This window comes from Megalobrama amblycephala, unplaced genomic scaffold (assembly GCF_018812025.1).
Source record: "Megalobrama amblycephala isolate DHTTF-2021 unplaced genomic scaffold, ASM1881202v1 scaffold230, whole genome shotgun sequence".
Lineage (NCBI taxonomy): Eukaryota > Metazoa > Chordata > Actinopteri > Cypriniformes > Xenocyprididae > Megalobrama > Megalobrama amblycephala.
In genome coordinates, this window is record NW_025953339.1 from 620116 (window position 1) to 643158 (window position 23043).

A 23043-nucleotide genomic window follows, 5' to 3' on the forward strand; every position below is an offset into this window, starting at 1 on the left:
GTTTTTATATTAGTTAATAGTAGTAGCTGAAGGGTTAATGCAGTACTACTCATTTGTCCTGCATTACTTCCTTCATAGTTACTTATTAATGAAGGACCATTATTCTAAAGTGTTACCACCCCAGTTTTCTCAGTCTCTGGGCCATGTCGGGCGTGGATTGACAGTGAGCGACACTTTGCTTCCTCACTCACAGCACCCAACCTAGCCAGTCGCTTTAGGGAACCAAGGAGCCAAGTGAAAGCAGGTGGATTCCAGAATGCACTGCCGCTTCAATGTATATCTTTTGAGTAATTTAAATTCAAGTTATTAATCAATATATTTCCTTCTAAATGTTAAAAATGTTCCTTCTAATGACCTCTTCAAGCATATGTTAAAGCATCTCTTCTCAAGCTCTTAACATATTACAGTCCTTCACGTCTATTTCTATCTCAAAATTCTGGCCAGTTGATAATATTGAATATCAAAATCAACCACAGGTGGTAGATCCTTTTCCTATTTAGCACCTAAACTTTGGAACTAGACTAAAAATCTAGACTAAAAACACATCTCTTTAACCTGGCACGCACATAAAAAATGATCAATTTCTATTTTCAAACCAGTTAAATGATCATTAGGCTGCATTAATTAGGTCAGCCGGAACTGGGAACACTTCCTATAACACCCAATGTACTTGTTACATCATAAGAAGAATGGCATCTACGCAAACATTAGTCTCTCTGTTTATCCCGAAGGTTTACCGTAGTCAGCCGGATCTGGGCCGTATCCAGATCAGATGGAGGACCTGCACCTAAACACAACCACAACACATCCCTGAAGTGTCAGCAGAGATTGTGTCAACTAGACCATCCCCTGTGAAGGCCTCACCAACACAACAGCTGATCTTCAACCAGATGGATTAAATATTGTGACTGCACCATTGTATGCAAACTGAAATGAGCTGGATGATGAGATCACTGTTTTCTCCTGTACAGATAAATGAACTAAATTAATAACTAATGATTTTTACAATGGAATGAATCATTACTAGGTAATTTGGGCTCCCAATTGAGACCCCAATATGTGAGCATCGACATAACATCTCCGTTCCCTCCTTCGGGGAATGAGGGTTACATCAGTAACCAAGATGTTCAGTATATTAAAAAGCCTACTGACAACACAAAAACTTTATGTCTGAAACTCAATCTGCGGAGGCCAATAAAAACATTTAAAAATGAACTGCACAGAATTTCATGACACTCTCATAAAATAAGTAAACAATTGGAAACTTAAAGGGCACCTATTATGCCCCTTTTTACAAAATGTAGTATTGGTCTTGGGTGTCCCCAGAATGTATTTGTGAAGTTTCAGCACAAAATACCCCACAGTTAATTTATTATAACCATTTGAAAATGTCATTTTTGGGGCCTGTTTTAAAAAGAGCTGTTTTGGTGTGTACCACCTTAAATATAAATGAGCTGCATATCCCCGCCCTGCCTTTGGATGAGGGCGTAACTTGCATACCTATGGCAATAAACAGTCGGTAGAAGCAGAATGGCTGAGAGTGAGAGACCCGCTGTTTTGTATGGCATTCAGCCGTACATGTTTGAACCGGAATCAGACCCAGATGATGAAGAGACTCCGGCAGAAGAAACACAATTGAGAATGGAGCAGGACGTCTCTGAATGGTTATTTGATACATTTATGTACTTATAGAGTTTTAATCACGTCCCCTTTGCAATTATGGATGTGCAACACACACACACACACACACACACTGTGATAACGTTCGCGCAATTTTTTGAAACTACAAACACAAATACTGTGATAACGTCTGCTAAGTAAACATACACAGTTTTTAATACAATATCTTTAAAAAATATATATATACGTGTGGATACACACTATACAAACGGTTTAAATTATATACACAGACATTCTACGACAACGACAACAACTTTAGACGCATTTGTTATTGAATTGTCTGACATCGACTGAAATGACTATTTGCTCAAAAAACATTAAATACACTTACTTCTTCTGGAGGTGACGTTGGATCGCGAACAGTAGGCAACGATCCACACTTGAGGATTAACTTTGAAGCAAGACCTGCTTTGAATTGACCCTCGTTCTCAAAACAGTCAGTCAAAAAATGATTCGCGCAAACATAAACGTATTTTGGAATTTTGAGTGGCGCCTTTCCTTCGTAAATAAAATCCATCCACTGCGTTTTCAGTGGCTCTGATGTCGGAAGTAAGTGAAAACTACTATGTTCATTATTACATCCCACAACAGAACACTTATGTTTCTTAGGAGACATTACCGGCTGTCGTTGAAACAATGGAGGATGGTTGACAGATCACCGAGGGCGGGGTCTATGCCAAAACCAGATTGTCAATCAAACCACGTGGGTGGGCTTAGCGCAATTCTACGTCACAGTGAGAGCAATCTTAGAACAGGGCGTTCTGAGACAGTGCTTATGAATTATTGAGATTGTAAAAAAACCACTGGGTGGATTTTTCTCATTCTAGGGTGGTTTTGCTCACACACTGCCAACACACATTTATGGTCAAACACCATGTAAAAGTGAATTTTTCATAATAGGTGCCCTTTAAAAACTATTGTGTATAGCAAAGATAATGTCAAAAGTAAATTTTTACTTGCCTGCCAACAAAACATAGATCATAGAATTATGACTTGACTATGATCAAACATACTTTCATAAATGCAAGGGGTCACACTTTCTATTAGGTTTAATTACTATGTACTTAGATTTAAAAAAATAATAATTTTTCGGTACAATGTACTTATTGTGTTGATGTATTGATGTTGTAAAACACTTGTGCTGCTGTTGAGGTGGATACAGGTAAGGTTTAGTGATGTGGGTAGGTTTTAGGGTGGGTTAAGGGTAAAGGAAGTGTCAACAGTGCAATCATAAAATTACAGAAATTAATTACATTTAATGCAGGAATTTTTTTAAAACATAAGTACAATGTAAAAAAAAATGTATGTACACAATAAGTGCATTGTATCAAATTATTAATTTAAATATAAGTACATAGTAGTCAAAGACACAAAATATAATGTGGGGCCATGCCAGAAATGATATGAATTACTACAATTAGTGTAATCAAGAACAATTACAACTAATGTAAACAAGCAATGAGGAAATCGTTTTACTTCTATGTCAACAAAAAACTAACCTATTTTCTCTACAGCTAGATAAACATTATCAAATGACAGTCCATATCTTTTAGTCCTTTCATAAAACTCCTCAAGTGTTTTCACGTGGTGTCAAAATAAAAACTTCGGGTTTACTTCCTGCTACTTCAAAATAGTCCAGGTTCATCTGATGCCCACTTATTGTTAACCTGCACTCTAGTACAGTAAGTGTGTCACTAATGGTCACTTTGAGAGACAGATAAGAATAGTATGTCTGAATTCAGTATTTGAAAAACAGTAGGCGAGAAATGCCCGGGTGACCTACTACTTCTGATGGACACTTTTTATCTCATGAGGCATGTGCCGGTCCATGTGACTGTTGTATTATACAGTCTCCTGCCGCACTTGCTCGATACAAAAAAAAAAAAAGAGTTAAAGGTTTTTTGAGCTGCAACGGCGGCTTTCTGTGCATGTGCTGTGTGCTCCGAGATGAAGCAAAACATGGACAATAGGCTACTCTGGGCTTTGGGTGTGCGCTTAAATGGACAACCATACATAAAAATATGTCAAAATATCCATCTTGCGGAGTTTTCACTTAAACGCATTCAGTTATTTCTTAAGTCAACATACAGTTGGGAAAGTAATCAAATGCTTGTCAGTATATTAGATCTGTGCTGCTCTCTGTCAATTAATGTTAAACAACAAAAGAAAATGAAAGAATTAATCAGTGCTTTTCACTGAATAACTTTAGTAACTTTAATAAGAATCAATGTAGCCTATATTTAATTCACCCAGTAAAGACAGTGTCTTATTTTTACATTTGATTACTTTATTCAATTTCTGTTTAGTAGGCTATTATTTTTAGTAGGCTAAATTGTTTATTTAATTTGTATCTTTTGTCTGTTGAATTTTTCTATTGTATTGTATCCTAATTGTTTGTAATTTTTGTCTTTTTTTATTTTTTACTGTTGTTTGTTGACAGTGAAACTGCTCTGAAAGAACAGATTAAGGGGTTTGGGGTCATTTTGGGATTTTTATGAACACACTGACAGGGGCCCTTTAAAAGTTTTGCTTAGGTCCCCCAGGAGAGGAGTTGTGAATGACAGTGAAGTGACGAAACTAATGCCACAGGTCACAAGACAATGACAACATGACAGATGTAGTTAGACTGGATTTCATTCTACACGCATTCATACTGTATGACATACTTTTTTAACAGTTGTGAAGTAAAATCTTCACCAAATGTAGTAGGCTACCTACTCAGACAGTATGCGATCTCGAATTAAGCATATTTCAGTGGATAATTATTACATCAGAGCCTCTTGCACCATATTACTTAATCATTCTACACTTTTAAATTACTATTAAAGCCACACTATGTAACTTTTTTGTTATAATGTGATTGATTTATCTTTCACTCGTTTGCTCACCATGGCGACTTGTTTTTGACAGTTGACTATTGTGTTTCTATGCATTCTCATAGACTTCATTGCATGTTTACATGGGTATATTTTACAAACATTATATACTGAGACTACAACTTTCACACTTTATGATGTGCTTATTCAGTAAAGGTAAGTAAAGACCAATAAACAATTATTTGCTTGGAAGGATATAAATAGGTTCATAAAATATCTGAACTATAAAATATTTTGCTTGGGAAACTGATGCACAAGCTGAACCCACTTCTCAAGAACACAACAGTAAATGTCATGTAGAATGAACATTATCTATCTAAACTTAAGTACACTCATAAAAACATTATTATTTTCTACTTAACTGAAAACAAAACATGCAAGTATCTCATATTTCCTGCTTTCTGTGTTCAGGAATGTCTGGACTCTAACACCGTTCCTTAGAAATGCCATTAAACAATAGGGTGCTGCAGTTCAAATGGATTTCCAGAGAAGTTATATCAAATCGTCCTCCTTTGGCTCTATTTAAAGGGGCACCAAAGCCAACTTGTCTCACATTACTTATTTAAAGAACAACTAAAGCAAGAGAAATCCAAGATCGTGAATCTGAGCAACCAGTCATTCCCACTGCATAAAATGAAGGCTGTTGTGATCGTTTTCCTTGTTGCAGTAAGTAACAAAGTGATTTTTAAATATCTTGTAACACAGTTTTCAATCTAATGAAATCTTATAGACATTTTATAAAAAAAATACTTAAATGCATTTCTCTGCAAACCACGGCATTTAAAGAGTTAATTCTGACTAGTTTTTTAATGTTCAAGTATAGTGGTATTTTTGTTTTATTCCACTTGAATTGTTAGATAGTTACATATTTTGTAATTTAAAGAAATACAGTTGAGACCAGTGTTGTTTTAGTATAGTTAAAATATGATTATAGTTTTCATTAATATATTGGTTTTTTAGTTAGTTAGATTAGTTTTTTATTTTTATATTTCCAATTTTTATTTTATTTTTAGTAATTTTGACATTTTTAGTTTTTTATTTTGAGATTTCAGACATACTTAAGTGTGTTTTCTGGGCCACTATAAACTGGAAGTGGCCAGATATGGAATGGATGTTGAAATTATATTAAGAACAATGGAATCATGCAAAATATACCTGTCAGAAAAAATTTAATTCAAGTTACAATCTTGCACAAACAATATTATTATTGGTTACAAGTTGCATCATATCCACCAGAACAGCTAACAGGTAATGACTTTATAAAAAAATTGTTGTTATTATTTTGAAATGTAAACTTTGTGTAATATTTTCTATTCCAGAGTGTCTGCATTCACTGTGCAATTCCATCAAAACAAAACATACGCAAAAAACGAGCCTGGATTGTGGATTCACTCTCCATGGAAGAGGAGCACAGTGGTCCTTTCCCATATAAACTGGGAGATGTAGGTTATGTTGAAACCTTTCTGTAGTAATTGGCCACTTTATAGCAGAACTGAAGACAAACAGAACGTTGACAGTTTAAATCTTCAGATGAGCACAGAATTCTGAGTTTGTCCTCTGAATGTTTTTTTCTCTTAGTTAAATATTGAGAAAACAGTTATGGAAGAATACTTCATCCATGGTCAAGGCATTGACAAAGATCCCAAAGGAATTCTCTCTGTCAAAACCAATGGATCGATTTATGCTCTTGGAAAAGTTGACTATGAGGAATACAAGAAGCTGAGAGTAAGTCTATGGCCTGATCACATCAAGGACGATTATAAAGATATAGCCTAGTTTTAAAAATCGTTATAAGTATAAAAGAGTAGCAGAGTCCACAACATAACAATAGCGATAACGGCACAGAGAAACGATATTGTTAGAATCACTTTCAGATAAATTTTTTCCAGCTGATGAATGATAAAAACATTGACAAACAATTAGAATTCATCCTGCTTTAAAGAGCTCAAGCATTTAAAGCAGCAGACAACAGAACTGCAGCGCGCTTATAATAAACAGAACAACATCGTCTGCTGGGTGTGGATGCTAGTTAGGCCTATCATTAGTTATCTTTATAGTTATCATTCTTGTTGTGAGCAGGCCTTAACAATAGTGATGCACCAATTTCTTTATGCCTTTATCAGCAGTGACTAAGTTCAATTAATTTTATATATGTATATATAAAATATATATACTTCTGTTATATATATATATATATATATATATATATATATATATACTTACTGTTATTTTATTGACTTGCAGATCACACTAACTAAAGAAAACACAAACGTTGCTGTAGATATTGTGATTCAGGATGTTAATGACCATGCTCCTGTTTTCAACAAGGAAGTGTATGAAATCACAATAGATGAGTCAACACCACAAGGTACTGTAAAACGTGTTTGAAACAACTGGTTTCCTGGGTGAAAGAGCAACGTTTCCCATGTTCATCTCTGTATTTTCTTATCCAAAGGTGAGCATTTGGTCACAGTGCTGGCAACCGATGCTGACCAGTTTGGCACTGCAAACTCATTGTTTACTATGAAAATCATCTCAGTGTCTCCTCAAACCCTTAATACTGAGTTCTTCATTGAACAAACTGAAGGAGATGTGATAGGGAAGATTTCTTTCAAAGGATGTCTGGATTATGAGGTAACATATACACAGTTGTGTCTCAAAAATGTTCCTATTGCACATATCATTCATCATTTAACGTTATAGTTTATAAGCGATTAACAGTGAATTAAATGATTTTCGACTATAGATTATATTGTAAATGGGGCAATGACATTATGCTTTATTTTTTATTTATGAAAAAAAAATGTAAAATTATTTTCAGTCAAAAATGTAAACGTGATAGAAGTGTCCTGATGTCATAATGAAGAAAAAAAAATTCATAAAGAATAAAATTCTTGAAAAGAAAAACTAATTAGGTAGTTTGTCATAGTCTTTTAATATTATTTCTTGAAGAAAAAATATTTTAACAAAACTGTTTCACTGATTATTATTTGAAAAAGTTTTTGTCATGTGCTGCGACCAACATGCCGGAAAAAAAAAAAAAAAAAGTAAAAAAGGGAAATGATATCATAGAGCAGACCCTTGACTGTGCCTGTGTCAAGGTCAATAAGTCAGGCTGTAAAATGTCATGTGGTACAATAGTTTCTCCTAAAATGTAATGATATTTATACATATTAGGGCTCGTTTAAATTGAGACAACCAAAATAAAGACGTGTTATTTACTAACACAAAAGCCTCATCTGTGTACTGTTATGTGCATCGGCAACGATCTTTCATACAAATACTTGGTATAGTTTGTTTCAAACTGAAACAAATATGTTTTTGTTCTGCTAGTTGAGACCTATAACAATATATAACAAAAGACTGTCAGGTATTTATAATGATTTTTTAAAAATGATGCTCCTTTAACATTATAGCAAATTTAAAAGCACTTGTTAAGAATTGGTTATATACTTATAAGCTTTAAAACGACACCTATTTTTTGTTGATCGAGCAAGTGGTTATGAAGTTACAGGACAACTTTTTTTGTTTGACTCTGGCGCCCCTCGTCGGCCGGGTATCAGTCCGCTGTCTGACTTGTACAGCCAGAGTTTTTAAATTTAAACTTTTCTTTAAAATGGAATTTTAAAACCATATGGAATCAACATGAACAGAAAGGGTACCAGGATGCATGTTTCTTTTTCTTTTCTTTTCTTTTTTTACCTTCATCATGGACACTCTTATTTGTCATCTCATATCTCATATTTTAGCTTCTTCAAAAAAGTCAGCACCCTTTGTCTAGATTCCAGTTCTGGAATGCTTTTAAACAGTATTAAAAGATGCATGCATGGCATGCTAGCCTTTTATTTCAAAAGGTCAAAGAAAGATCATGTGATACATAAATTCAATCAGGTGCGTCCAAATATCTGGTAGTGAGAGAGTTATATAGTATTCAACTTTACTGTGCTTTCTTCATTGTAGGAGACCCAAAAATACACTATTCTGGTTGAAGCAAAGGATCAAGGGGAGAAGGTACAACTCTCTAGTACAAGCACAGTGATAGTGAATATCATCGACAAAAACAACCATCTACCAGAATTCACCAGGACAAGTGTAAGTCAACAAAGTATAAACTGTTTTCTGAGCTTTCAGATGTTGCTACTGCAGTTAAGTTATGCTGTTTCACTTGTTTTTGATGAGGGTTATCTGCAGTAGATTAGTTTGATGATTTATTGTCCTGCAGGCTTTTACAGAGGTGAAAGCACAAAGGAGTGGAGAACCTGTTTGTCGACTGCAGGTGACAGATAAAGACAGCAGAGGATCTGCAGCATGGAGAGCACGATACTCTCTGCAGGGTGATGAAGCACAGCGTTTTAAGATTCAGACTGATCCGGAGACCAATGATGGAGTCATAACCGTCGCTGAGGTAAGACGAGACTCGGAAAACATTTGTGTTTTAAAATGATGATGATGATAATAATAATAATAATAAGAAGAAGAAGAAAAATAATTTAATCTTTCTGACATATACTTGAAGTAATTATGTCTTTTTCACATAAAAAGTACATTTCTCAAACAATTTTTTATCAATTACGTGTGTCAAAAAGAAGTGTGCTTAATTGTTTTGAATGTGCACTTGTGATGTATACTTGAAATCTTAACAGTATATATTTTTTAAACTTTTTAAATAGTATAATATTAATTAAATAAAAGGCCATTTAAGTGCACTTTTAAGAACACTCTGATATATCTGTTTCTTTTTTAAAAAGTTCACTTTGCAAGTCAAATAAAGTTTTACTTTAAAGTAAATTTCAAATCATTATGTTTTAATAATCTATTGTCATGCTTTAAAGAAGTACACTTATTTTGATGTGTTGACAAACATACTAAAGCGCATGTAAAGTAAGATTATAATTATAATTACATACAGCAGTAACTTTAACAAAATTTCAAAGACAACAGAAGTAATTATGAAATTACTTATAAAGATGTGCTTAAGTCCTACTTAAGTGGGTCAAAAAGAACTACTTTAAGTTCAGCTAATTACATTTAATATAAAAGTATATTTCTATACTTATACACTTACAGTATAATATATTATTTTAAAGATTTTTTTTTTTTTGCCTGTAAATACCTGTAAATAATGTATCATGGTGTTTTATATATGCTTGTAAACCCCAAAATATTTTGAATGTAACTGGCACAAAACATGTTTCTGAATGCTTAATATATTGTATTTCAGTTATGTGACTCGTAATGTGATTCATCCCCCCCCCCCCCCCCCCCCCCCCCCCCCCCCCAACACCCCCCCCCAGCCTTTGAATAATGAAGAAAGGTCCAACTTGAGCCTGATTGCCACTGTGGAGAATGAGGAGCCCTTCTTCTACTGTAGAGTCACAGGACGTCCTAGACATGGACTGTGGGATGTAGAACACTCAAGAGGAAGGCCCAGTTCCACATCAGTGTTCCTTCTATTCACAGTTATTAGGAAAGATGCCAGTGAGCCCTCAGTATTTGTGGAGATCATGAATCATGTGGGAGTTATGGAGAGAATGGAGACTGGAAGGATGCTGGAGGTCAAAAAATTGAGCATGTGTCTGTCTGAGAAGAACACTGTCATTACAGCTGTCGACCCAGACCCATACAGTCCGTCATTCCACTTTGAGCTGATGGGAGATGTTGAGGGGAAATGGAAGCTTCATTCTAACTATGGTAATAGAAAAATCTTGTTTAAAATTGTAATAGAGTGCAACAGTCAGGTTCTAGAAGTAAAAACGGCATTCATTTTCTCCATAGGGAAATAGATTTTTAATGATAACTTAGGCTATTAACCTTTAAAGACAGACTTAATGGGAGCTACAAGGTTGTTAATTGATGGTGTTTGCTTCTGTCAAAGCCATCAGTCCACATTATTTCAACAAAATAACAGTGGAATTCGTGGTGAAAAACTACATTACCCATGATGCTGTACAGTAAATTACACCAATCAAAGTCAAAATAGCTCTTTAGTATATCGGCGCTGCCCGATGAAACTCACGTATGTCCAAAACGGTTACTTTTCAGGAAGTAAAAAAACACCGTATTTCAAAAGCAGTTGATTAGCTTGTCATACTTGTCGGCTCTTTACATGTAACCATATTCTTGCCAGTTAATGATATAATCCACATTTGACCAAAATTGAGTTTAAATGGACATACGTGCATATTTTACAGTAACGGTGGTCGATATGCGTTCTTCCGATCATTAATTGAATGGCAAGTCGCGTTTCAATTGAAATGAATACGCTCATTTATTAAATGGCCACGTCTTAGTTTTATTAAATACGCTTAGTTTATTTAATATTGTGGCGACCAGGGCGGGCGAGAGCCGTGAGTGATAACGAGCATCACCTGGGAAGCGCACCGGCCTAGTCTCTCACGGAGGAGCTCCGGGAGCATAAAAGGAGGAGCGACGACCGTGGAGGACGAGAGAGGACCAGGCCTGGACTTTACGTTATGTTTTATTATGTTTGTGTGGCCTGCAGACGTCCGCGAGGGTCTGCCGGCATTACTTTCGTTTTGTTCTTTGTTTATTTTGAATTAAAGTTTTGTTGAACGTTCGCCGGTTCCCGCCTCCTTCTTCCCAATCTACGAACTGTGTTACATATATTAATTATAAATTTATTAAATGTCTCTTGAAACTATGAAGGGACAATGAGTCAATACACTGACATGGTAATGCTAGACAGATGCTTTGTTTGCACAGTCCTACCGTAATTTTGTCACTCCTAGACGTACGTCAGGGGGGAAACGTTACCTCGAAAAGGAAAGTCATTGTCTCACCAGGCTATGTTTATTTGTCAATGTAACCTCACAGTGTTATTCGGCTATCCAGGCGAGCTTCGATGAAACTTCACGAGACCGGCGAAGCTTCCACAGGGCGGGAGATACGCGGCGTGATTGACAGCTTTGACACCAAATGAATACGTGAAAATCAGATGACATGATTTCCAACTTTTCATTGGCCATTTAGATATGCGAAGCAGTATACGAAATGAACCTGGACATTCAATCCGTCGAAAAATCTCAAAATCGCAAAATGACATACGTGGTTTTCATCGGACACAGATATGCATATTTTGCAATAAACTTAAAAATATTCTTAGTCCTCCAAAGTTTATAATGGTTGAGAATGGGGGCCCGCATTTTGAACAAAAAAAAATGCATCCATCCATAATCAAAGTAATCCATACGACTCCAGTGGGTTAATAAAGGCCTTTTGAAGCGAAGCGAAGTGATGCGATTGTGTAAGAAAAATATCCATATTTAAAACTTTATAAATTCAAATAACTAGCTTCCGGCGGACGACCGGAAGCTTTGACCCGAAGAGCAACCTTTGACCTGAACGGACGCAATGACGAACACGGAGGCACAGAGGAGAAAGCAAAACAAACACCGGTCACGAATTAGGAGTCTAAAATGAGAAATTTTAAGGAGAAATGTCGGAGGATTTTGATCATGATTCTGGAGCTTGAGTTTGTTACCCAGCCCTATTTGTTTGAACCGTGAAAGGCGTCTAAGCTTATGATACTCATCCTACATCATACATCGCGTCAGTGGGTTACTCATTTGGCACAAATCAACTTTCGCAGTATGCGTAACGGTCATCCGCTGGAAGCTAGTTATTTGAATTTATAAAGTTTTAAATATGGATATTTTTCTTACACAAATGCGTTGCTTCGCTTCAAAAGGCTTTTATTAACCCACTGGAGTCATATGGATTACTTTGATTATGAATGGATGCAGGCCCCCATTCACTACCATTATAAACCTTGGAGCATATTTTTAAATATGTCTCAGATTGTGTTCGTCTGAAAGAAGATAGTCATATACACCTAGGATGGCTTGAGGGTGAGTAAATCATGGGAAAATTTTCATTTTTGGGTGAACTTAACCATTCTTTTTAAGTACAGTCTTGAACCTTAGTATTGTTATCTGATTTTCATTTTTTTTGTTTTTTTTTTTGCTTAAAAGCTTGTAATGTTATGATTCACCTCACAGCTGGTTGACTTGGTTCATGGCTAATAACTCTTTAATGAAGCCTTTAAAAAAAAAAAAAACAATCCCTATGGGGAAAAATGAATGGAAAAAATACTTTTTCATTGCTGCTAAAAAGTGGGCAGATATGGCGTTATTTTACTGTCAAATGTCGAGAGCACATTATTGTGACACGAGAGCATATCAATGTAATGCGCGAGCGCAAATCTGTCCGCTCGCGCGCGGATTTCCTTTGCTCTCGCGCAAATCTGTCCGCTCGCGCGCAGATTTCCTTTGCTCTCGCGCAAACCTGGACGCGCGCTCTCAAATATACAGTGCTCTCTTATGAACTGCCTCTCCTCTCGCTCAAATATTGCATGTGCACGCTCAAACTGCTTCCTGTGTGCTCAAACGTGTCCTGCGCGCTCAAACTGCACCTGTACGCTCACGAATCTCTCCGTGCTCTTGCAGAAATTAATATGCTTTTGGATTAAACGCTGTCAAAAGTTATCAACCAATCAAAAGAGAAGACTGATCCATGAAAATGATACGTGGAATCTTATTGGCTGAGAGTGAACTGCGCCTGGAATTCTTTCTACAAAAATGGATATTTCATTTCTTTACATTTTAATAATATTTAATCATATTAATCAAAATGCAGGTCATATCTTAGAAATGGCTTGGAATGGGGCGCTTGGATGTTTTCTATACTAATAAGCTTGTTTGTCTAACTCCATCACATTACAGGACAAACCCCACTGAATGATTTATCCAAAACCATCATATTAGCCAATATCATGGACCAAAACATTAAATTAAACATTAATTAAAAACAAAAGATTAAACAACTAATTTAATGTTATAAATCAGTCTATTTAGAAATGTGTAAAATGTTATAAAGCCTATTGAAAAATATGTATTAATTTAAATGAATTAATTACAATATCGTTTGAAATTAATGAAGACAGTGTTTTTAAACGAATTTCTTGAATGAATGATTCTGATACATCAAATACATTTTAACAGTCACTGGTCACCACCTACTGGCAGAACAGTGTAATAACATTCATTTCAAAGGTCATTTATTGCTGAAATCAGTGTATATTCGGACTATAAATTGTTATTGCAATACCTGCATTATTATTTAATGTTTGCAACACAGAAGTAGCAATAGTGTGTTGTTGAAAATACTTTGTGAAGCTGTTTAAAACATATAGCTTACATGACCACTGCTTTCAGCGGCAATTCAAAAGCAGGTTTAAATATTCCGGTATTATCGTAATTTCAGAGGTTTAATAGACATAACTGAATCGTTGTCATTTAAGAATAAGATTGCGTTCTTTTGATTAATTGTGCATACATAAGAGCTTAAGTATTTTTGTATGTCATGTTTTATACCAGACCTCATTGACTATGGTGGTATGTGTGATCTCCACATTTTAAGTATTAAGGGAATGATGATTTGACCCTGATCTTGTTCGGTCTTAAATCAGAAGATATTTGTTGGTAATACTTTACAATAAGGTTTCATTAACATTATTTAAACTTCATTAAATATTAATGCAGTTAAACTAATAATGAACTAATTAACTAATAATGAACTGCACTTCTACAGCATTTATTAATATTTGTTAATGTTAATTTCAACGTTTACTAATACATTATTAAAATCAAAAGTTGTATTTGTTAACATTAGTAAATGCACTGTGAAGTAAACAACCAACAAACAGCTGTATTTTTAAAGTGCATATTTGCAGGTTTAAAATTTTTTTCGAGATGAATATATAACCTTGTACAAAAATACCATATAAAAAGGTACTGCAGGGTTTAAAAATGTTTTGCGAGATATAAGGGCATTAATTTAGTAGATAAAGTGACGGTCTCTGTAAAAACCGCTTTTTTTTCAGCGTTGCGTCATTTTACGTCACTACAGGGAGATGTTCGCAGAGCTCTGTGTTGATTCAGTGCAGAATTTATTGGTATTTAGCAACAGCGGCCGTGAATCAGTGTGTTTCCGGTAGCTTTTGTATTCTATTTATCATCGTAATGGTAAATTATCCATTGTTTTCCTATAGATCGCGTTCCCTTCAGTGACGTCACGTCCGATTTGACATTTTTCAGATGCGGAAGTAAAATTCTCTCACAAAAAACGACTCCAGAAGCCTATGTAGCGAATTTATGTGTGTTTTTTCAAGAAAATCTATTTCATACATTATTTTTCTACACATTGAATCACTAAAGCTCTAACCTGCAATATGCCCTTTAACATTAACAAAGATTAGTAATTACAGTAATGTATTGCACATTTTTAGTTCATGTTAGATAATACATTAAAAACCTTATTGTAAAATGTTACCTATTTTTTATATAAATTTCAGCACAAAACGTATGACCACAATAACTTTAAGAAACATTTTTTGTTTGTTTGTTTAGATAAATCGGGGTTTGACCTGTAATGTGATGCAGTTATAGGTTACATTTGATAAATATTATTAAATTGTAAAGAAATGAAATATACATTTTTGTCGAAAGAATTCCAGGCGCAGTTCACTCTCAGCCAATAAGATTCCACGTATCATTTTCATGGATCAGTCTTCTCTTCTGATTGGTTGATAACTTTTGACAGCGTTTAATCCAAAAGCATATTAATTTCTGCAAGAGCACAGAGAGATTTGTGAGCGCACAGGTGCAGTTTGAGCGCGCAGGACACGTTTGAGCACACAGGAAACAGTTTGAGCGTGCACACGCAATATTTGAGCGAGAGGAGAGGCAGTTCATAAGAGAGCACTGTATATTTGAAAGCGCGCGTCCAGGTTTGCGTCACAATAATGTGCTCTCGACATTTGACAGTAAAATAACGCTATAGGCAGACACTAATGCACTCTAAAGCAACCAAATGCACCTGTTTTCTCTTACAAGAAAAAGTGGCACAGTACTATTAAGTATTATTATCATGTAGCATAGAATTTATATTGTATAAGGTATGCCGCATGTCCAAAAAACATGATACTTTTTGAAGTCCTCGTGTTCAGTTTTCACTGTAAACATCTTCTGTTTTCTTCACAGGAACAACCGTGAGACTGATTAAAGAGAGCGCTGTACGTGCTGGCAATCATGAACTCACCCTTAAGATCTCTGACAGCCGGGGCCAGTTTTCACTCCAGACCCTCTCAGTTCATGTGTGTGACTGTGATGTTTCTGCAAACTGCCATGTGCACAGAGCACCAACAATACAGTTGAACATCACTGCTGTCACTGCCATAGTCATCAGCATCTTGGTACTGCTAGGTAAGAGAGTGTTTACAGGTCATTACAGTACATTCATCATGAGGAGCTGAAAGAAATACTTGTTTAAAGGATGTTTAAATTTGTTTAGCTCATCCAAAAAAAAAAGTAAATTGGGCATTATGCAATCTGTCTATCCATATTAAACTGATACTGGAGGAAGTATTTTACATTTAACCTTTAAATGGCGATGATATAAATTGTATATTAATCAGTATAAACTACTGTTCAAAGTTTGAGGTCAAAGTTTTGTAATGATGCTGAAAATTCAGCTTTGCATCACTGGAATAAATTACATTTTAAAATATATTACAGTAGAAAGTAGTTATTTTAAATTGTAATGATATTTAACAATATTACTGTTTATTACTGAATTTTACTGTATTTTTGATCAAATAAATGCAGCCTAAACATAAGAGAATAAAAGACGTTAAACATTAAAATTATTATTGTTACTGAACCCAAACTTTTGAACGGTAGTGTATGTGTCTGTTGTAAATCTAGTTCCCATTCAGTCGGTCACGTTCGACGTACGTCGGACATACCGACGAATAGGAATCTCGCTAGAGAGGCCAATCTACTTCGAGTGTAACTACAACGAGCCAATGAACATTGGCATGCAATCATATGCATCAGCTGCTCGCCTCACAGCGTGGGTATATGAGCAGCAGGTGCGTTGCATCTTCAGCTTTTCGCTTCGGAGCCGAACCTTCTGTGTATGCAGTGGTATCTACGAAGTGTGTTTCTACTACGAGTCAAGAAAGCTTCTTTGAAGATTTCTCTTTCATTTTGGTGCAGGCGGACAGCACTGCAGTACCGATGCGGTTGTTATCTGTCACCGCGGGATGGTCACCAACGCTGTATCACGTGCCTGGGTTTAAAGCACGCTGAGGCGGCGTTTGTGGATGAGTCATGTAACCATTGTGGGAAGATGACCATCGCAGAGTTGCGATCTAGACTCGAGTTCCTGCAAAGGGGCAGAGTCCCAGTTCCGTTGCCTCGATTCAATCTTCCTCAGAGGGTTGCTTCGGGCAGCGGTTCTGGTGATCTGAGGATCACGGTGAGCGCGCTTCCTTCGGGGAACCAACCCCCTAGGAACCCTCATCCCTCCTGCACTCCGCAGCCAGTAGAGCTGCCGGGGGAACGCGGTGGACCACCCCAGAGGTGTGTACCATCTGTATCCTTCGGGGCTCCCCAGGATGATAGAATGTCGATCGCTGTATCGGAGGGTGAGCCTGAAACTTCGGGGGATGATGAGTCGGCGCAGCTGCCTCCTTCTGGAATGACATCTGTGCCCGACACGGACCCAGAAATGATGGCTATGCTTGCCCGGGCCGCCAACAGGGTCGGGCTCGTGTGGAATCCTCTACCATGTCCCGAACCCTCGAGGCTGGATGATTGGTATCTCGGGGTGGCCAGGGCTGGTTCTCAGCTTCCCACCCCAGTGCCTTTCTTCCCGGAGGTGCATGAAGAGCTCACTGGCTCGTGGACGGCACCTTTTACTGCCAGAAACCGAGTCGGTGGGTCCTCCTCCCTCACCACCCTTGACGGTGGAGCAGCTAAGGGATACACGCGCATACCCCCTGTGGAACAGGCCGTTGCTATGCAACTGTGCCCTAACTCCACCTGGTGGGGGGAGCCGTCTCTCCCTTCCCGGGCCTGTAAGTACTCGTCGGATCTTACCGGCAAGGCTTACCAGGCCTGTGGGGAAGCCGCTTCTGCCCTTCACGCTATGGCGTTGCTGCAGGTCCATCAGGCCAAGGCACTGAAGGACCTGCATGAGGCTGGTCATGATCCACAAGTTCTACAGGAACTTCGTGCTGCGACGGACCTCGCGCTTCGTGCGACGAAGGTCACGGCCGTGGTCAGTGGGTCGTTGCAATGTCCACTCTAGTGGTCCAGGAACGCCATCTCTGGCTGTGTCTCGCGGATATGAGGGATACCGACAAAGTCAGGTTTCTTAATTCACCCATGTCCCAGACCGGCCTCTTCGGTGACACGGTCGAGAACTTTGCCCAGCAGTTCTCAGCTGTCCAGAAGCAGTCTGAGGCCATATCCCACACGGTCAGCTGCTGCACCTCCACCGCCCGCAGCACCTTAGGCTGCTCGTCGCCGAGGGCACCCCCCCGCTTCCGCCCCCGCTCCCGTGCCTCAGCAGCAGCCTCCACCCAAGCGGCGCCGTGGAACTGGTCGTGGTCGGGGTGCCCAGCCCATCCAGGCCCCCGCCAAGAAGGGCGGCAAAGCCAAGAGCAAGAGGCCCTAGGACGGGTGACCTGGAGATGGAGAGGACTGCTCTTTGGGAGGTGGTGACTGCACCGCTCCCTCCCCCGGAGGAGGGCCGGGTGGAGAATCTTTTGTTAATGTCTGTTTGTGTTCCGCCGCTGGCCCAACAGCCAGCGGTACCCAAATTTTCAATGAAAGAGCAGTTTCCTTCATCTCCGGGGCCAAAGAGGGCTCAGAGAACAGTGGGAGGGCAAGAACCTCACCACTCTCATCCCTCTCTACTGTCGCCAGTGGACAGCAGCGAGCAGCGGGTAACCAAAGCCTTGACTGCTCCCTCTGTCCAACCGTGGAACCAGGTAAGTGTTGCCCAGCACACTGTGATGCCGCTTTGGGCCGCCTCGCAAAGAGAGCCCCCCGAGCCGCGTCCCTGTGTTCCACCTCGCTGATCCACTGCGGGTACACCAGTGGTCCCTTTGGTCCCGCTTGTACGGTCTCTGTGAGCCTGGTTAGTGCTCCCCAGTCCGTCTCGCTGGCTCATTTGAACCATCAGGCTCGGCTATGCGATTCAGTTCGCCCAGTGTCCCCCCAAGTTCAGGGGCGTCCTCTTCACTACAGTGAAAGATGTCGATGCCCCTGTCTTGCGTGCGGAGATCACAGTCCTACTGGCGAAGGACGCGATAGAGCCGGTCCCTCCAGCTGATATGAGGTCAGGGTTCTACAGTGCCTACTTCATTGTACCCAAGAAAAGCGGTGGGTTACGACCTATCCTAGATCTGCGAGTCTTGAATCTGAGCCTTCACAAGCTACCGTTCAAGATGCTCACGCAGAAACGCATTTTCGAATGCATCTGTCCTTAGGATTGGTTTGCAGCGATTGACCTGAAGGACGCGTACTTTCATGTCTCGATCCTTCTGCGACACAGGCCATTCCTGCGGTTCGCGTTTGAAGGACGGAGCATATCAGTACAGAGTCCTACCCTTCGGGCTGGCCCTGTCTCCCCGCGTCTTCACGAAAGTTGTGGAGGGAGCCCATGAGAGAACAGGGTGTTCGCATCCTCAACTATCTCGACGACTGGCTCATTCTAGCACAGTCTCGGGATCAGTTGTGCGAACACAGGGATTTGGTGCTCAGACACCTCAGTCAGTTGGGGCTTCAGGTCAACTGGGAAAAGAGCAAACTAGCCCTGGTGCAGAGGATCTCTTTTCTCGGTATGGAGTTGGATTCGGTTGAACAGATAACATGCCTCACAGAGGAACGTGCTCAGTCGGTGTTGAACTGCCTGAATGCGTTCAAAGGCAGGACAGCGGTCCCACTGAAATACTTTCAGAGGCTCCTGGGGCATATGGTGGCCGCAGCGCCTGTAATACCGCTCGGTCTGCTTCATATGAGACTGCTTCAACACTGGCTTCACGGCCGAGTCCCGAGATGGGCGTGGCAACGTGGCACGTTCCGGGTGGCAATCACTCAGGAGTGTCGCCAAGCCTTCAGCCCGTGGTCGGACCCCTTGTTTCTTCGGGCAGGAGTGCCCCTAGAACAGGTGTCCTGGCATGCTGTGGTTTTCACGGATGCCTCGACCACTGGCTGGGGTGCCACGTACAACGGGCTTGCAGTTTCAGGGGTTTGGACGGGACCCCATCTGCAGTGGCACATCAACTCCCTTGAGTTGCTTGCAGTACGCCTTGCTCTGAGCCGCCTCAAAGGGCCACTACGGGGCAAGCATGTACTGGTCCGTACGGACAACACTGTGACCGTTGCGTACATCAACCGTCAAGGTGGTCTACGCTCCCGTCGCATGTGCAACTCGCCCGCCATCTCCTCCTGTGGAGTCTGAAGCATCTGCGGTCGCTTCGCGCCATTCATGTCCCCAGTGTGCTCAACCGTGCGGCCGACGAGCTCTCACGAGCTGCGCTGCCAGGAGAGTGGCGACTCCACCCCCAGGTGGTCCGGCTGATCTGGAGAGAGTTCGGAGAGGCTCAGGTAGACCTGTTTGCTTCACCAGAAACCTCTCACTGCCAGTTGTTTTACTCTCTGACTGAGGGAACACTCGGGACAGATGCACTGGCACACAGCTGGCTCTGGGGCCTGCGCAAATATGCATTTCCCCCAGTGAGCCTAGTCAGGAAGGACGAGGAGCAGGTCCTGCTAGTTGCGCCCTATTGGCCCAACCTGGTTCCCAGAACTCTCACTCCTCGCGACAGCCCCTCCCTGGCCCATTTCTCTGAGGAAGGGCACTCTTTGGCACCCACGTCCAGACCTCTGGAAACTCCATGTCTGGTCCCTGGACAGGACGCAGAGGTTCTAGGTGACTTACCCCCTGCGGTACTTAACACCATCACTTTGGCACGTGCACCGTCTACAAGACGTGCTTACGCCTCGAAGTGGAACCTGTTCGTCGAGTGGTGTTCTTCTCGTCGAGAAGACCCCCAAAGATGCTCGATCAGAGTCGTGCTGTCCTTCTTGCACCACTATCCAGAGGATGGCCCACTGGATAGTGGATGCCATCGCCCTGGCTTACCAAGCTCAGGGCGTGCCCTGCCCGCTCAGGTTGCATGCTCACTCCACGAGAGGTGGAGCATCCTCCTGGGCACTGGCTCGTGGCGCCTCGCTAACAGACATTTGTAGAGCTGCGGGCTGGGCAACATCTAACACGTTCGCTAGATACTATAGCCTTCGTGTCAAGCCGGTCTCTCCCGTGTCGAGCCTCAGGTTAGAGGCACGGAGAGGCCCCGGCTTAGTGTCAGCTTGCTGCGCTACATGCGCTCTTTTGCTCCAGAGAGTCCCTACGGGCAGACCCTGTTGAGTCTTCTGGTTACCCTTCAGCAGCCGACGTGGCGGAGCATCTGGCGTCAGGCCTATACTCCATTGCATCCTTGAGAACCGGATTTAGGCTGGGTTCCATATGTGTGACCCTACGGGGATCCCATATGGTTTTTTCCACGGTTGCTCCTAAACGAAGCCTGTGTCTTTCCCTCTGGGAGAACCCATCTCTCATTGAGTTGGAGTCACCCCAGTTCTTCCATATGTTGTACAACCTACAAGGTTAGTCCATATGTACTTCTCCACATAACTCCTTTGGGGAAGGATGTGGCTTCCGCAGTGTTCCTTTTTTAACGAAAGGTTACGGTTTCCCACCGTTATCCAATAGTCTCACTGAATGGGTTTGGGAACAGCAGTGATCGACCCTCTCTGTGTGTTAGCCCTGTCCCACCGTCCTCAGGCAAGGGGATCAGGTGGCTTACAACAGAGCGCTGGAAGAGGGCAACTCCTCTGGCACTTTGGTAGGGATTCCTATTCGTTGGTCTGTCCGACGTACGCCGAAAGTGACCGACTTCGGCTCCTCAGCAAAAACCTGAAGATGCAACGCACCTGCTGCTCATTATATACCTGCGCTGCGAGGTGAGCAGCTGATGCATATGATTGCATGCCAATGTTCATTGGCTCGTTGTAGTTACACTCAAAGTAGATTGGCCTCTCTAGCAAGATTCCTATTCGTCGGTCTGTCCGACGTACGTCTCTGTTCCCTCCTTCAGGGAACGAGGGTTACCTTTGTAACCGAGACGTTGCAAGTCTAATAATCCTATTTGTATGTTTTTTTTGTAATTTAAAATAAAAAGGGATCCTGATGATGGCGTGCCAGATCAAAGGCAGAGCAAAGAAATCTGCAATGAGCTCCTTCCTCTCTCTGGAGGAGGAACATAATCAATCTCTTAGTTCTGACACCTTTGAAAGACGTGAAACTGATTGCATGGTAAGCACACATTATTTTGCTATTTTAATTATTAGTGTCAGCTAGCACAATTCCCATCTATTTTGACAGCATTTGTTATTTGAATATCTTTTTAATATGATGATATGATGTTTGACTTTCATTTTCTGAAAGTGTATATTAGAGAACTAGGTCTGGAGCTGAACTATTCTCAATTTCTGGTCCAACTTTTGCAGTGTTTTGAACCCGAGGCTGATGGTCAGACTAATGTCCTCCTTTATCCAGGCAGCATCTTTATTTCACTTCAACTCAACTCAACTCCATGAGCCAGAGCTAGAATTAAAAAGCTACCAGACCTCAGTATGCCACCTAGTGTACTGTGACAATATGAAGGACATCCAAAAAAAAAAAAAAAAAAAAAATTTATCAATGCAGTACTTGTCGGACTGCTTGGTTTTGCACTGTGAATTAAAAGGTAGGGCTTCTTTTGGTTGTGGTTGTTGAAACAGATTACCAGATTAATTCTGCATTAAGTGAATGCTGGCTGAATTCTATGAATGAATATGCACAAAATGAATGAATATGTATTATGTGTCATATGAGTATATCAGCTTATGCAGATAAAAGTTGAGAAATTCATAAACAGCCCTTACCATTTTCTCTGATCGGGTAGGTGATACTGTATCGAGGTATTCTTACACTGATATGTTTATAGTGTTCATATGAAGAAATTTTATACAAGTGAAAGATTGTTCATGTATTGTGGATATTGTTTTTTTTATATATATTTTTAATGATATTGTCTTTATTTATTCTGCTCAAATAAAAGAAAAAAAAAAGAATGTGTTACTCATCATTTAAAAACAATTATCTATTATTACTAACAATTTTTACACAGTGACACCTGTGATTTCACACATGGAGATACAACATCTGCGCTATGTGGTGCACGTATTGTACACATACAGAAACATGAATAGCATGAATATGTTATAATAGCAAGTGGCCTATTTTGTCCTTTCTAACCTTTGAACTTCCTGGGTGTTTCCTTGATTATAATGGTCCTACACACTCAAACAAAGAAAAATATTGTCTTAATGGTCTTTTAAAAACTGGCAGTACAAGTGCTCATGTTCATAATAAAAATCATATCGCCAGAAGACTATAATCCAGTAGGGCAATCAAGCAATATTCCCACAGTCAAAAACATTCTCTGTGAGAGACATGACAAAATAGTCTTAGAGAAACTGTGATATGGACTGTTCAGATTCTGTCAGAA

General features: G+C 40.0%; 1 protein-coding gene across 1 annotated transcript; it reads left to right on the plus strand.

Annotated features, from left to right (window-relative positions):
• The first annotated feature begins 4988 nt into the window (after positions 1 to 4988).
• On the plus strand, positions 4989 to 22591 carry LOC125261004 (cadherin-like protein 26). Its single transcript, XM_048179546.1, has 11 exons — positions 4989 to 5222; positions 5876 to 5998; positions 6135 to 6281; positions 6801 to 6924; positions 7012 to 7190; positions 8517 to 8648; positions 8779 to 8961; positions 9851 to 10247; positions 15617 to 15838; positions 21673 to 21806; positions 22001 to 22591. Exons 1-11 carry the CDS (start codon positions 5190 to 5192, stop codon positions 22088 to 22090), a joined length of 1764 nt encoding a protein of 587 aa, XP_048035503.1. The 5' UTR covers positions 4989 to 5189; the 3' UTR covers positions 22091 to 22591.
• Positions 22592 to 23043: the final 452 nt, after the last annotated feature.

What these genes read in the sequence shown, in the direction of transcription:
- LOC125261004 (XM_048179546.1), top strand. Translation starts at nt 5,190, where the DNA reads ATGAAGGCTGTTGTGATCGTTTTCCTTGTTGCA. An exon ending in CAGAATTCACCAGGACAAGT is followed by an intron (nt 8,649 to 8,778) that starts GTAAGTCAACAA and finishes ATTGTCCTGCAG; the next exon opens with GCTTTTACAGAGGTGAAAGC. An exon ending in GAGTCATAACCGTCGCTGAG is followed by an intron (nt 8,962 to 9,850) that starts GTAAGACGAGAC and finishes ACCCCCCCCCAG; the next exon opens with CCTTTGAATAATGAAGAAAG.